The 16,129-nt window shown below is 44.9% G+C and overlaps 1 protein-coding gene across 9 annotated transcripts in view; it reads left to right on the forward strand.

The window, feature by feature from the left end:
- The window catches only part of DNMBP (dynamin binding protein), a 123,042-nt gene that overhangs the window by 45,840 nt on the left and 61,073 nt on the right, over positions 1-16,129 (forward strand). The window contains exon 1 of one of the 9 annotated variants that reach the window (XM_036065081.2): positions 13,690-15,042. The exons of the other annotated variants lie outside the window; for them this stretch is intronic. Coding sequence (XP_035920974.2) covers positions 13,857-15,042 — 1,186 coding nt within the window. The 5' untranslated portion in view covers positions 13,690-13,856. Of the gene's footprint in view, positions 1-13,689; positions 15,043-16,129 lie in introns of those variants that run through there. 9 annotated transcript variants of the gene reach the window in all.

Genomic DNA, 16,129 nt, shown 5'->3' on the forward strand with positions numbered 1-16,129 from the left:
GGAAGTCCCTGAATACAATGACCTCCATAACCGGCCTCTAGTAAGGACTAAAGACTGCCAGGCTAAGATTCATGAAAAAAACCGCATCTTATATCTTTGTGGTTTAAGGACTAGGTTTTGTTAGAGATTTTATTTATTTGAGAGAGAGAGAGTGAGCGAGAGAGAGAGCACAAGCCAGGGGGAGAAGCAGAGGGAGAAGCAGACTCCCTGCTAAGCAGGGAGCCCAATGCGGGGCTCTAGCCCAAGGCCCTGGGATCATGACCTGAGCCGAAGGCAGATGCTTAGCCGACTGAACCACCCAGACACCCGAAGGACCAGGTTGCAATAGTAACCATAAGAGCTAACAATTATTAACTTGTTTGTAATAAGGACTTGGTACCATTTGCTTGCACAGATTATCTTCCCAGCCACCCTACACACACTGGGATAATTCACACGGCTGCTTGATAGATGGGGCAGATAAGATTTGTAGAGATGGAGTAGCTTACCCGAGGGAGCTGGGAGCTCTGGTTTTTAACTACTACTGTTGACTGCTTCCCACCTTGCACGTTCAGAAATTCTAATTCTGTCCCTTACTTGAGGGGCGACCAGCTTCAGGGGACTTTGTTCGTCTTCACCAAACTCCCATGAGAAATAATTTCTAGAGGAAAAAGGCAGAAAGCAAGGCAACAGCAGACTAGGGCCCAAGGCCAACACGGCCGTGTCACTTTGGGCAGGTGTGCCAGAGAGCTGTGAGCCCACGTGTCGTCAGGAAAGAAAGCACGCCACAGACTGATCTGTGGATGCAGGGCCTGCAGGATGCTAATGAGAAATAAAAGCAGGAGAATGGCGGGCCAGGTTCACACGCTTCCCTCCCCCTCTGCTTCAGGCCACTGTACGTGACTGGAAAAATAAATTCCAACAAGAAGGAGTATTCTGGGAAGGCCAGAGATGGAGTCATTTTCTGAAAGCTGGAGAGCAGACGGTATTAAAGAGAGGAGACTTCTCTCTGAAGTGTGCTCAGGAGAGGACTGCTCTGCAAGTGGGCGCAGGTCTGAGGGACTGCAGACTCAGAGGCGGGCCAGCAGGAGGGGTCCTGGAGCAAATTTGGTGTGATGAATGAGGGAAGAGCTAGGCCACTGAGCCCCTGGGTCACGGCGCTGAGCGGGGGCGGCAGCAGCAGTTACCCTCAAGGCGAAGCGTGAGGATGAGCGCCGAGGCACGTCCTCAGAGAGGTGATCCTGTAGGGGCGCCTGGCTGGCTCGGTCGGCAGAGCGTGCAGCTCTTGGTCTTGGGGTCAGTGAGCTTGAGCCCCACATTGTGGGGTAGGGTTTACTTAAGAAATAAAGTGGCATTAAAAAAATGATGACTGAAGATGAGTACCTGAAGTCCTGGGGGATTGTCAGATACCTTGATGATGTCAGAGTGTCTGAAAAGGAATTCTAAGGGAATGTCGGCTCAGTTCTACATCCCCAAAGCCATAGCAAGTTCCAGGATCTTCCACCGCCTTCTGTACTTGTAAGTTTTGGGATATACTCATAAACTGTTCTTGCACGAGATATGCAGGGGGCAGAACAAAAGTGTCTCAAATTCCAGGTAGTGGGAATTTCTCAATAATGATACTTTTAGGGGTGTCTGGCTGGCTCAGTTGGTAGGGCATGAGACCCTTGATCTTAGGGTCGTGAGTTTGAGCCCCGCGTTAGGCTCCTCGCTTAGCATGGAGTCTGCATGAGATTCTCTCTCCCTCTCCCTCTGCCCCTCCTGCTCGTGCTCTCTCTCTCTCAAATAAATAACATCTTTAAAATAATTTTTATTTTTTAATGTAAAATAATTTAAGATCTATAGAAAAGTTGCAAAAAATTGAAGTTCTCATATACCCTTCACTCAGCTTCCCCTTACCTTAAGGTCTTACATAACTATAGAATATTTATCAAAATCAGACAATAAATATGACAGTAAACATTTGAGAACATCAGAAGGAAGTATTAACATAAAATAAAAGTTAAAAATTTCAAAATTGTAAAATAATACCACAATTTGCGTTGAAAAGTTATTCTTAAAACAAGATTTTAAATACACAAAGCTTTAGGGGCGCCTGGGTGGCTCAGTTGGTTAAGCGACTGCCTTCGGCTCAGGTCATGATCCTGGAGTCCCTGGATCGAGTCCCGCATCGGGCTACCTGCTCGGCGAGGAGCCTGCTTCTCCCTCTAACCCTCCCCCCTCTCATGTACCTTCTCTCTCTCTCATTCTCGCTCTCTCAAATAAATAAATAAATCTTTAAAAAAATAAAAATAAATAAATAAATAAATACACAAAGCTTTGGTTGCCCTGATAGGATTGATCTTTGTTTTGTTAGTATTCGAGGCAAAGGAGAGAGTTTTCATCTTAGATTGATGTTGGTTGAATTAAGAATGTATCTAAAAGCATTTTTAGATGGGCTTTTAGGGTGCATGTTGCTTCGTGTAAGCTCATTTTCTTTTTTGACAATGAAAATATTTTGTGTACTTGCTCTGATTTTTGCTTTGCTGTTGAAATCAATATTGCTTTTGCTAAATCAAAATTTAGACCATTTTGACAATATTCTTAAAATTTTTTTTATTGAGGTATAACTGATATACATTATATTAGTTTCAGGTGTACAGCATAATGATTCAATATTAATATTCACATCTCTAATCTTCTATTAAAGTATTTTAATTTATATGTAAATTAAATATATAAATATACATGAATTTAATATATAAATATATATATTTAACTATGAACCTTTGGCAAATGTTAAACCCTGGAGAACACTGGGCAAACATTTTTGGTTTCAAGTATTCAGATAATGGAACGCTATTCACCGCTCTGAGCAAGATTTAACACTACACAGAATCATTTATCAGGATTGCCAGTTGAAGGACTTACTTTGCTTCTAAAACTTGATTTTTTTTTTTTTTTAAAGATTTTATTTATTTGTCAGAGAGAGAGATAGCGAGAGCAGGAACACAAGCAGGGGGAGTGGGAGAGGGAGAAGCAGGCTTCCCGCGGAGCAGGGAGCCCGATGTGGGACTCGATCCCGGGACCCCGGGATCATGACCTGAGCCGAAGGCAGACGCTTAACGACTGAGCCACCCAGGCGCCCGATTTTTTTTTTTTTAAGATTTTATTTATTCGAGAGAGAGAGTGAGCAAGAGAGAGAGCACAAGCAGGGGGAGTGGCAGGCAGAGGGAGAAGCAGGCTGAGCAGGGAGCCCGATGCGGGGCTCGATCCCAGGACCCTGGGGTCATGAACTGAGCCAAAGGCAGACGCTTAATCAACTGAGCCACCGAGGCGCCCCTAAAACTTGATATTTCTTGAACAGTCACTTTATAAGATTTGTAAAAAAATGTGCTGTACAAATAAGCTTATTAACATTGATTTGATTTGCAGGAATGACTCACTGTCAGCAGCACGCAGGGCCACGAACGCAAACACTTATAAACACACTCCTAGCATAGCAACAGCTACAAGCCAAACTAACTGATTAGATCCTGGTCACTTCTCTCCTGTTACTTTCATCCTGGTCAACCTTAATCTTTTACTTTGTGTGTCAGTATTTTCTGCTCTTGCTTTCAACTTGACATTGGTGGATTCCTTCGAACCCGAAATGCGTCTACGTTTATTTCTAGGCTTTATTCTCACAGGAGAATTACAGTATTTCCTCTTGTGTTCCACTTTCTTGACTGATTTTTCTTCGGATCCAGAAAGACATATGCATTTCCCAAGAAACGCTGAGAAGGAATTCCCACAGGGGAGCACTACGCAGTCTCAGTTCAATTACCTAAAACTAATTTCAAGGCTTAAAATTCTGCGGACGACCTGGATATTGGAACCCCAACTGTAATTTTGCAAGAGGGCTGGTCTAATTCTGATGCATTCTCAGTAGTCCTTTGGAATCTTAGCTTATTCTAGAAAAAGGTCTCTTTTTAGACTTCTCACCTCGGACAGGCCCTAGGCTTTGAGTTTGTGACCACTTCTCCTGAGAGGGCCATTGAAACAAAAGTTCTGTTTTCTGGGCAGATGCCCCGGGGTGGTGCCATTTCTGTAGTTATTTACCTGTCTGGATTTCAGTTTTCCTTTGGTTTTGAATAGTGCACTTCCATCTTGTCAGTGTATTGATAGCTTTAAGATTTTTTTATATTTCCTCCAACTTTCTAAACTTTTTTTCTGTGAGAGGATCGCCCAAATAACCCAAACTTCAATTATTAGAAATGAAAAGCCCCGGGGCACCTGGGTGGCTCAGTTGTTAAGCATCTGCCTTCGGCTCGGGTCATGATCCCAGGGTCCTGGGATCAAGCCCCGCATCGGGCTCCCTGCTCCGCGGGAAGCCTGCTTCTCCCTCTCCCACTCCCCCTGCTTGTGTTCCCTCTCTCGCTGTCTCTCTCTCTGTCAAATAAATAAATAAAATCTTAAAAAAAAAAAAAGAAATAAAAAGCCCCGATAGTTTTATTATTTTTTTAAAGATTTTATTTATTTATTTGAGAGAGAGAGAGAGAACACGTGCACCAGCAGTGGGGAGGGGCAGAGGGAGAAAGAGAAGCAGGCTCCCCACCGAGCAGGGAGCCCGATGCGATGGGGGGGCTCCACTGATTGCAGGACCCTGGGATCATGACCTGAGCTGAAGGCAGACGCTTAACTGACTGAGCCATCCAGGCACCCCACAAAACCCTGATGGTTTTAGATAAGCCGTTATTTAGATAAGCCAACCAGAGAATTTGGAGTTTTAAATTTGGAGTTAGCACGTAGAGTCAGGGTAGAATAGTGGAGGGTAGTAGGAGGTGTCTCTGATTATAGAGTATTGGGGAATGAAATGCCATTTTGCAGCCTTCAGGATGACATTCAGTTCAGTCACTCATTCACCCAGCAAATGTTTGTTGAGTTTTTGCTGTGTGCCAGGCGCTATGCTAAGGAGAGGGTAATAAACACAGATGTGCTCTCTGCCCTCAAAGAGCTTCTAGTCAAAATGAGTTGCTGGTTAATAAGCTAAGGTCTATATCTAAGACACAGTACCTTCAAATTTGATAAATCGGTTGACTTCCAGAGCAGTGGAAACATGTAGGGTTAATCCACAGGCTTTCAGATTTCCCAGTACATACTTTTATTTGTTTAGTTATTTATTGATTTTTTATTTTATTTTATGATTTATTTCTAGTTTTTATTTAAATTCAAGTTAACGTACATGGTAAAATTGGTTTCAGGTGTAGAATTTAGTGATTTATCACTTACATACAACACCCTGTGCTCATCACAAGTGCCCTCCTTAATCCCCATCGCCCATTCAGCCCATCCCCCCACCACCTCCCTCCATCAACCCTTAGTTTGTTTTCTGTAGTTAAGAGTCTCTTAGGGTTTGCTTCCCTCTCTTTTTTTCCCCTTCCCCTATGTTCATCTGTTTTGTTTCTTAAATTCCACATATAAGTGAAATCATGCGATATTGGTCTTTCTCTGACTGACTTATTTTGCTTAGCACAATACCCTCTAGCTCCATCCGTGTCGTTGCAAATGGTTAAGATTTCATTCTTTTTGATGGTGAGTAATATTCCATCATATATATATCCCAGTACATGTCACTTTTAGACCCCCTAATTAGGACTATATCCTGTAGCCCTGAGAGAATCTTATTTCAGCATATAATAGTTTTGTTCTATCTCTAGGAGAGGATCACGTGCCTCAAAGTGACAAGTACATTCATTTCTTTACTCAGCAAATATACCTCTGTATTAACCACATTGTTTGCCTTGCTGGCTCTGACTCATGGCCGTAGTTACTTCATTATGGGCAAGAACCCCACTGTCCTGAATCAGTGCAGTAGACGGCCAAGTGTAGAGCCAGCCTCTTCCACATCAGGAACCTTGTTCCTAAGCTTCTCTTCCCTTTAAGGTAACGTCAAGAGGAATGTTGACCAGAGAAACTCTCAGGGTAATTTTATAAGACTGTTGCAAATCAAATCAGAACATGTTTTTTAGGAACAGACCATTTTCAGCAAGATACTGAGTGAGATCTAAGGCCCACTAAAGAGAGCCATTCAATTAACAAGTTGGAAAGTTACTGATATGGAACAATAACATCTTTATACTGAAGTGATATATAATAGTCTAGACATTTTTAAAATTTGAAAGTCTAGTTTTCCTATATATATAAGCAATTTGTTATTCTGAAGATTCCTTGGAATGCCTCAGGTATTAAAAATTCATTCTCAAACTAGTAAAAAGATAATGGAGTTAAATAGCCAAAACATTTTGTGGTCTTTCAAGATATAAACATTTATGTGAAAGGAATCATAATCTATCTTTCTGGTTTGTCAGTACATAAGAAAAAAGCAAGTATCCTTGACTTGTAACATCTGGTTCAGGGTGTTGGCTCAGTAAAAATTAGCTCAGTTACTTGTAATGGATTTTATCTTGGTATAAAACAGCAACCAAAATAAAATAAAATAAAACAACAACCAGAGTCAGAAGGCATTAATAATCTATGTTAGTTCAGGACTGAAACTAGCTTTCCTTTTACGATAGGTATTTCAATGTACGTCAAGAAATGTAGCTTGAAATGGTTAACTTAGTTATAATTAACGTGAATCACTATTCTTTTTTTTTTTTTTTAAGATTTTATTTATTTGACAGAGAGAGAGGGAACACAAGCAGGGGGAATAGGAGAGGGAGAAGCAGGCTTCCCGTGGAGCAGGGAGCCTGATGTCGGGCTCGATCCCAGGACCCTGAGACCATGACCTGAGCCGAAGGCAGACGCTTAACGACTGAGCCACCCAGGCACCCCCACTATTCTTAACTTTGTAGTGTGGCTTCAGGAACATTTCCTCACCCTCAGCTCTGGGCAGAAGGGTGGAGAAAATGGAATAGATCCAGGGATTTTAAGTATCGGTTTCAGATTTCACTGAGGCTTTGCAGGACCCAGGGAAAGTACTAGCCTCCGACTAGCATGGGACCTTCAGCCGTGAGTGTTCCTGCCACCACGCGGCTGCCTGAGTGCACCACCTCCTACCCTTCACTTTCCCAGACATAGCAAGACCCAGAAAGACTCTAGGGCAGTCATTGATGCAGCAAATATTGAGCTCCTGCTGTATTCCGAGCAGTGATCTCTGCCCTCGTGGGGAGAGACAAATAGTAAATGAGTAGAAATATAAATAGGTATTAGAAGGCAGAAGAAGCTATGGAATCAGGGTAGACCTCACTGAAAAGTGACATTTGAGCGAAGATCCGAATGATTGTAGGAAGCCAGCCAAGCCATTTTTGGGATGAGGAGAATTGTCTCTGGCAGACGGGACAGCACGGACAAGAGTGCATCTAGTGTTTGAGGAATGCCAAGGAGGTCAGTTCAGCTAGAGCGAAGGTGTGGGTTTTATGGTTCATTGTTGAGAGTAAGATGAGAAGCCACGGGAAGGTTTTGAGCAGGGGAGTGGTAAGATCTGACTTACAACGTTACAGAGTCCCTCTGGGCGGCCTGGACCAGGACAGTAGACTGAAGATCATGGGAGCACACGGTTCTGGGGACATTCTGAGTCCGAGCCTGTAGGACTTGCTGGTGGGTTGGGTGTGAGGTGTGAGAGAAGGAGAAGAGTCAAGGATGACCCTGAGGTTGGACAACTGGAAGGACTGGAGTTGCCAGTAATTTCTCAATTCATGGTGAAGACAGCAGGAGACGCTGGCTGCTGGGGGAGATGGGACGGGGCAGAAGTCAGGAGCTCAGTTTTGGTCATGTTGTTGTGCCCGTAAGACGTCCGGGTGCAAGTGTTGCTTAGGCAGTTTGGTAACAGCCCCGGAGTTCAGGGGAGAGGTGAGGGCTGGAGACATTTGTTAGTGACAAATACATTTTGGCAGCACACAGACATGATTTAAAGCCACGACATTTAATGAGATTACTTTAAAAAGTTTTTTTTTAAAAGAAAGTGTAGATAGAGAAAAAGAGAGGTGGCTGAACCTTCCCAGGAGTTGAAGGAACTGGAAGAGTTAGGTGGTGACCATAATTATAATTAACTGAGCACTTACTACTTGTCAAACAACGTGCTGGGTCTTTGAGCATTTTTTCTAATCTTCCGCATTGGCCACGTTGGACAGACGGGAAAGCCGAGGTTGGCCCAGAGCCTCACAGTTAGTAAGTGGTGATGCTGTGCTTCGAATTCAGGCCAGTCTCATCCTGTGGGCTCAGTGCTTGTCACAGCGCCCCACCATGGTGTCCCTGCGTTTCAGCTTAAGGAGGGACTGCTTGATCTCCGAGAGTGGGTGGTAGGAAGCGGCACTTGAAAAACTCAGAAATACAAGTGCTCACGGAGGAGGGATCCCGAGTGACCCTTGCCAACTTCCAAAATAATGTATGCCGGGCATAACATTGTTTAGTACTCTCATCTGTTGAAAACTGTAAGAGCATATATGTATGTGTCGATATCCTTTGAAAAAATATTTAACCCTTCCTCGCAGACATACTTCTGACTGCTAGCCTATCATGAAGTTACACAAGTTTCCAAATTGCTTACCCATTCGTGCTACCAACATCCCAAAGCTGCTCACGGTTCAGCTTCTCTATTTGAACCCTAACCTAACTCCTAACCCTTTAAGTTCATCACCAGGTTTAAACTCTGAGGGATCTTAAATGCATCTCACAGCCCTGTCCCACTGAGAGCATTCATACCCTTCGGAGCATATCAGATTTCCCCCAAACACCTCTTATTTTCCTATATGCCAGCCTTTATTGCCTTTTACAGCGTTCCCAGGCTCTCGCTCCTGCCTTCTCTTCTCCCAGTTGTCTCTTTTCATCCGGGCTTCCTCTCTTCCTCCGCTGGGGAACTTATCTTTAGGTCTTAGGGGTCTGTCCTCTCCCTCAGTTGCAGATGCTCTGTCCATACCGCCAGAGGCTGAGCACCATGGATGCCCTATGAGTAGCTTTAGCCAGAGCCGTCTCCTCTGCAATTCTTCCTTAGACTGAGAGGCGGCTGCACTGAATAAGAGCGGAAACCACATTTCCGTCATATCCATGCTTCCCGCATTCCTGCTGTGTGCTGGGTAATTGCAGATCTAGGAGAAGCCCTGGGGCGCGCCAGGGTCTGAGAGCGGGGAAGACCAGGAAGACGGACTAGCAAAGGACAAGAAGCAGATAGTTGAGTGAGTGGGACTGATCCATTAGAGCAGGTGCACTGAGGAAGCAGAAGAGGGAGGGCTGACTTGCTGGAACACAGTCTCTGAGGGGTTAGGCGGGAGTGGGATCCAGTGAACCAACAGAGAGACTGGCCTGTTAGAGGAGCAGAGACAGTTTCTCCATTTTAACAGGAGGGGAGGCAGAGTGTGTGGGTACAAACGCAGTGGGATGGTAGATTTGATAGGGGAAGGGTGAAGAAACAGCAATAATTTCTAGAGGAAAAAGGCAGAAAGCAAGGCAACAGCAGACTAGGGCCCAAGGCCAACACGGCCGTGTCACTTTGGGCAGGTGTGCCAGAGAGCTGCGAGCCCACGTGTCGTCAGGAAAGAAAGCACGCCACAGACTGATCTGCGGATGCAGGGCCTGCAGGATGCTAATGAGAAATAAAAGCAGGAGAATGGCGGGCCAAGTCCACATGCTTCCCTCCCCCTCTGCTTCAGGCCACTGTACGTGACTGGAAAAATAAATTCCAAGGAGAAAGAGTATTCTGGGAAGGCCAGAGATGGAGTCATTTTCTGAAAGCTGGAGAGCAGACGGTATTAAAGAGAGGAGACTTCTCTCTGAAGTGTGCTCAGGAGAGGACTGCTCTGCAAGTGGGCGCAGGTCTGAGGGACTGCAGACTCAGAGGCGGGCCAGCAGGAGGGGTCCTGGAGCAAATTTGGTGTGATGAATGAGGGAAGAGCTAGGCCACTGAGCCCCTGGATCACGGCGGTGAGCGGGGGCGGCAGCAGCAGTTACCCTCAAGGCGAAGCGTGAGGATGAGCGCCGAGGCACGTCCTCAGAGAGGTGATCCTGTAGGGGCGCCTGGCTGGCTCGGTCGGCAGAGCATGCAGCTCTTGGTCTTGGGGTCAGTGAGCTTGAGCCCCACATTGTGGGGTAGGGTTTACTTAAGAAATAAAGTGGCATTAAAAAAATGATGACTGAAGATGAGTACCTGAAGTCCTGGGGGATTGTCAGATACCTTGATGATGTCAGAGTGTCTGAAAAGGAATTCTAAGGGAATGTCGGCTCAGTTCTACATCCCCAAAGCCATAGCAAGTTCCAGGATCTTCCACCGCCTTCTGTACTTGTAAGTTTTGAGATACATTCGTAAACTGTTCTTGCACGAGATACGCAGGGGACAGAACAAAAGTATCTCAAATTCCAGGTAGTGGGAATTTCTCAATAATGATACTTTTTAGAATTAGTCCTGTTCCACAAAAATGTCACGTCTTCTGTGCTTAAGATGAAAACATGACAATACAGACTCAGAGAGCCTCAGTAACTTCCCCAAGATTATCCACTGGTGAGTGACAAAGTCCAGACTCACACCCAGGCCTCGCAGAGCTGCGCTCTTAAGCCCCAAGCTATCCTGCCCTCTGCCTGGCATCTAGCGCATGCCTATAAATTAGACATGGTTCCTGCCTGCAAGGAGCATTCAGTGTAAGAAATGGAGAGAAACAGCTATAATAAAGTAACATGGGTGGGATGAGAGAGAGATTTGCTCAGTGCTCTGGAAAATGGCAAGAACCGTAGGAATCGGAGAATGTCACTGGGGCAGTCTTCGTGCAGGAGCGTCGGGCACCTGAGTGGAGGAGGTTTGGTCTGCACAGTTAACGGAGACATTAACAAAAGTAGGGAAGCACATGTTCTTGCTGGTTATTTTCCTGTCCTCCTCCCTCTTCTTCCTTTACCTTTCCTGCACCTTCTCCCTTTCTGTCTTCTTCCAAATCCTGCTGCCCGGCTTCCCTTCCAGCATTGCGTACAGCAATATTTCCATTTATGGCACACATGGATGGTCACTGCAGCCGGTCGCCCACCCTCTGGTGACAAACAGCAAACACTGGGGCACAGTGCTGCATAAGGGCCTCAGGAAGAGCCAGTGGGATGTGACGGTTGTGTCCCGTGAAAGGGAGAGCCACACAGAGGGATGCCATCTGAAGGGTTGAATTTTGCCAGTGATACCAGGACTGAGAAAAGTAGAACAGTAGTCCTCCTCCCCTTTCCCTCAGGCCCCATGTCTTTGCACACAGATTTATCATATGAAAATAGCACCCCATTCACAGCTTCGGATTAGTTCTGGGTCCCAGCAATATGGAAGTGAAGCTGAGGCAGCTTACATCTTTATGCAAACTATGAAGGCAGTAGGACTTAGAAAAGAATGATGGGATGGGTTTGGGGTAGGAGTGGGGAGCCTCGTACTATAACCTGCTACTCACTCTCCTCTTATTCAAAGATCATTTCTTTTAGCTTCACATAACCTCTTCTGGTGGGTCATTTTATAACTAATATCCTTTGTACCTGTAATTTAGCCTCTTTTATCTCTTCTCTTGGTGGGTGTACTAGGTGTGTTTCTTATCCGGCTAGCTTTATCAAAGATACGAAGTTGCTAAAGGGAACTTTCTTATCCGGCTAGCTTTATCAAAGATACGAAGTTGCTAAAGGGAACTTTGTTTTCCATAACAGCTAGGGAAAGCTTCATCTTTGCTTTCAATATTTAAAAGTGTGCCGGGTTTACTTTATGTACCAGTCTGGGCGCACGCTGTGGTTGAGCGGCGAGGGACAGCCCTGTGGCAGGGGGTGGAGGGGCGGGGGGGTGGAGAGGCCATGGCTGGGACTGGAGACACAGAGGGAATGGCGGTGGCGGGGAGGGTGGGCGGCAGTGTGCGCACGCTTGCCTCAGAAGTGGCCCACCTCTGACTTAGACCGTGAGAGCGTTTACTTGTTTGTATGCTTGGTTTGAGGGAAATTACGGTTTTCCTACATTTTTGAGATACCCTCTATTAGTCTAGGGCCACAGAGTCAAATGAATCTGAGTTCAGGTTGTAACCCCACCTTGTACCAGCTTATGTGACCGGGTTATTCAAACTCTGAGACTCTTTCTTTATCTGCAGTAAAGTAAGGATAATACTGAAGATAAAATAAACCCAAAAAACAAAAAAACCCCTCAGCTCCCTAGCCCTCACGCTGATCATAGCGCATCTTCACACTGAAAACCCAGAAGCTGCCAGGGCTGCTGCCGCCTCCGCTCTTGGTTTAGGTGTGAGGGAACAGAGCAGACAGAGACCTTCCCGTGAAAATCAGATTTGGCAATCCAGAGGTTGATTTGGTAACTACTAGTAGAGAATCCAGAAAGTGCATGCTAGCACGTTAGGTATTTGAGAAAGGAAAAAGAAGTAGTGAAGAAAACAGAACCATGGATTTTTAAAACTGAAGGAATTGGGAGTCATGGGGGCCAGCTGTCTCATTTTACAGATGGGTACATTGAGTCCCAGAGAGAGTAAGTGGTTTGTCCGAGAGTAAACATCTCATTATTGACAAAGCATATAACCCCGGTCTCCTCACGGTTATATTGTATATTGTTTCACAAATAGGGATTAGACACAGGTTCAAGGAATCATTCCTGGACGTCGGATAGATGACCAGATAGCGAGAAGAGTCATCTTACTGAAGCCTGTCTCTGAGCATGGTACTCCCCATCGAATGAAGTAAACGGCATTTAGGTCCCTTGGGATCTGCCCCAATCTACCCCTCCGGCCTTATCTCCTGTTACTTTTTCTACTTACTCTGTCCTTCAAACTGTTCCCCGTTTCCTAATTCTCCATTTGTGGACAGTCTGTGGAAATCCTGCTCGTGCTCGAAGGCGCTGCTCAAATGCTGCCCCGCCGGGGACCCCGCTCTGTCGTCACTGCCATTTGTGTTATAGAACTTGTCACATTTGGTTTTCCTTTAGAGTATTGCTCCTGCATTGCAAGAGGCAGGGGCTAACTTGTCCATTTTTTCTCTCTTCTGCAATACCTCACCTGTAATAGGCACCCATCTAATGTTTGTTGATCCAAATAGGTATTTTTATCTGCACCTTTCTCATTTCTAACCTTATTCCCCAGTTCCTGAATATGCTGGATGATGGGATGGAAAAGAGATTTAGGAAATGGTCTTCATGCTTTTCTGGCGTGGCAAGTATCAAGGAAAGTGTGAAAGCGTGCATAACTACATTCTTCTAGGGGACAGTTCTAAAATTACCCATGCACCAGATTGGAGTAAAAAAGAAGTTCTCTTTCTTCCTTCAGTGGGACATCCGCAGGTGGGAGTTGAAACCACTTGTGATTTGAGTGTACACCAGCTGGTAATCTGACTCCCATAAAAGCAAACTCTCAAAGGAGGAAGAGAGGAGGGGAAGGGAGTCCCAGAGTTTCAGATGTCCAGGGATTAGAAAGCCGAACTTGGAGGATGGGAAACGTCCACATGTTTCATGTGTTGAGCTGTGCACAAAAACATTATTTATACCGCCGGTTGATGACTGAAATATCTAAAGAGGCAGAGGAGATATATGACCTTACCTTGGGCTTTTAAAGGGGGCTGTTCTCGCTCACTCTGCTTTTTCTACAAAACCTTTCGAACAGCAAAATACTTCTCCCTTCGGCACAGAAAGCAGCCAAGCCAGTCTGACCAGCTTGAGGGAAACACCGAACAAAGCTGCCAACTCCAATCACATGAACACTAGTTACTAATTATCTTCTGGCCTTTGTGGGGAAAGATATAGCAGCTCACTGATTGGATCCTGAGGTTGAAATAACTCCACATCTCTCTGGGCTCCAGCTGGAGGAGCAAGAAGAGTGTCTCGAGCACTTGGGGAGACATTTTCAGAAGGACAGATACAGCCTTAGGCTAACGTGCACCTGTCCACATTTCAGCCCCACCCAGGCCCATGGAAGGAGGAAGTAAAACGCATGTCTTTATGCATACCGAACATGTGGGAGACCCAAGAAGTTAGAGAAGAAAGAGAAACGGAGAAGAAAGGGCACTGGGGCTCCAGCTGGGAGTATGAAGACCACAGGAGTCTACAGAAGAGGGACCTTACAGGGCTGGATCGACTTTACAGAGAAGGTGGCTTGGATTCCAGACAATGGACCTTGGGGAAGAATCGGCCCTATAGAAAAAGGCATTGTGGATACTGGGCTTTTGAGCAGAGTGAACCAAGCTACTCGGACCATGAGGAAGAGGAAGAAAGTGGAAAGGACTGTATGAACTACAGAAGTATGGCTCAGGGTTGTGATGGTTACAAGAACTCAGAAAATGTGGATTATGGGAATCCGAGCCCGGGGACTAAGGATAACCGACTTACAGGCAGCTCGGAAGGCTGGAAAGCTGGAGGGTATGGGGACATGAATGGCCACACGGATGGTCAGAATCTGAATTTTGATCCTGAGGACTCTAAAGAAACTGAATCGTGCACTCGCCACAGTGGTTTGGATGATTCTGTGGGGAATTGTGGTCAACCTGAGAAGTGGCACATGGACCACAGGAATTTTAATTATAATCTTGAGGATTGTAAAGAAGCTAATTTTTATTATAGAAACCGCAACAATTTATGTCAGGTTCCTGGGAATTATACTAATGGTCAGTCTGTGGACTTCCCAGATTTGGATGGAGTCAATGAAGGTAAAGAATTTGTCAAATACTATGAAGGGGACAGAAAGGTTTGTGAAAATGGTAAAATCTGTCCCAACGCAAAGACTCATGCCCTGGATCAGAGTGACTTTGACACAGAACATAAAGGCTATGATATTCTATTTGCCAACTGTGAGTATAAATTTCAGAATTATAGAGGGACAGATTCTGTCCATCAGATGAAGAATTGGGAGGAGAATGGCATTGACAAAGCAGGAACGATGGCGCTTGGGAGCAGGGGCATCTTCCCGGATAGTCCGCAGAGTCAGTGGATGAGAGGGGGCCGGGGAGAAGATCACTGTGGCATTCTTCAGGGGCCTTCATTAGGGAAGAATACTTGGCATTTTGAGGAAGACAAAAAAAGAAATGGCCTGGAGACTTGGAAAAGGAATAGTTGCTTCCGCCGCACGGCACCCAGCAGCCTGAGACGCTCAGAATTTGTGCAAAACAGGAAGAAAACTCAAGGTATGAACTCAGTCATCCTTTTGAGAAGGATAAAACCTGAAAATAGATAAAAGGGGTGGTTATACCAGTACTAGGAACACTCATGCACCTAAGGAAACTGACCCTCGAAATTCTTATTTAAGTGTGGTTTGAATGAGAACAACCTTAGAGATTTAATCCCTTTGGGAGGCACTTTACAGAGCAAGAGCCTGTGCAGTGCTGTAAATACGCTCCGGGGCCTCCAGAACGAGACCATGTTCTCATGGGAACTTTCTTTACCATTCTCGGTTTTGTCAGGCGTCTCTAATCCCAAATATCTTTCCATTTGTACTGTAATTTTTTGTTTTGTTTTGTTTAATGGGGATGGCAAGTTCATTATTGAGGCACCCAGAGAAAATTTATTTTCCTGACATGTTCTTTCTCTCAATCCCTACACTTCTTTAGACATTAGGGAAAAGAAGATTTTAACTTGTTTTATAGAGTGTTATGTCTTGACATTCAGGAATCTTAAGTGAATGGAAATCAGAAGATTATATTCTTCATGGTGCTTTATTCATGCACATGATGCTTTGTATATTCAAATTACTTCATCTCATTTAGCCTTACCTAACTTATCTGTAACATGAGTATTAATTGAGTCTTTTATAATGTAGAGTTTCTTTCGTTCTTTCTTTCTTTCTTTGACGTTATTTCTTTCTTGCCAGTTTGTCTTCTCCAGTTCTCTGAAATGAACTATGTTTGTTTTATTTTGTTGTTGTTGTTGTTTTATAATTTCTGGACTCCCTGTTAGACCTTTATTTTTATTATGTATATGCTATTCTCTTGCCAAGCCAACTTTCTGGTTTGGGCCAATTTGGGGGAGTGTAGGTTATGACCAGAGGATAGGAGTTAGAGTCAGAAATGTAAATGATCTAGAAAGTCCATCTCATACCTTCCTCCAAGGTGGAAAGTCTCTCGTCTAGATCTTCAGAATAGGTTCACTGTTGTCGGGGACACAAGTCCCTGGTCTGTGATCCCAGAACTACCAGTGGTTTATCCTGTGGTTTTCCAACACAGACTTGACTAAACCAGAATTTCCAGGGCATTGTTGCAGATAAATCAGGCTCTC

The sequence above is a fragment of the Halichoerus grypus genome, chromosome 7 (genome assembly GCF_964656455.1).
Source record: "Halichoerus grypus chromosome 7, mHalGry1.hap1.1, whole genome shotgun sequence".
Classification (NCBI taxonomy): domain Eukaryota; kingdom Metazoa; phylum Chordata; class Mammalia; order Carnivora; family Phocidae; genus Halichoerus; species Halichoerus grypus.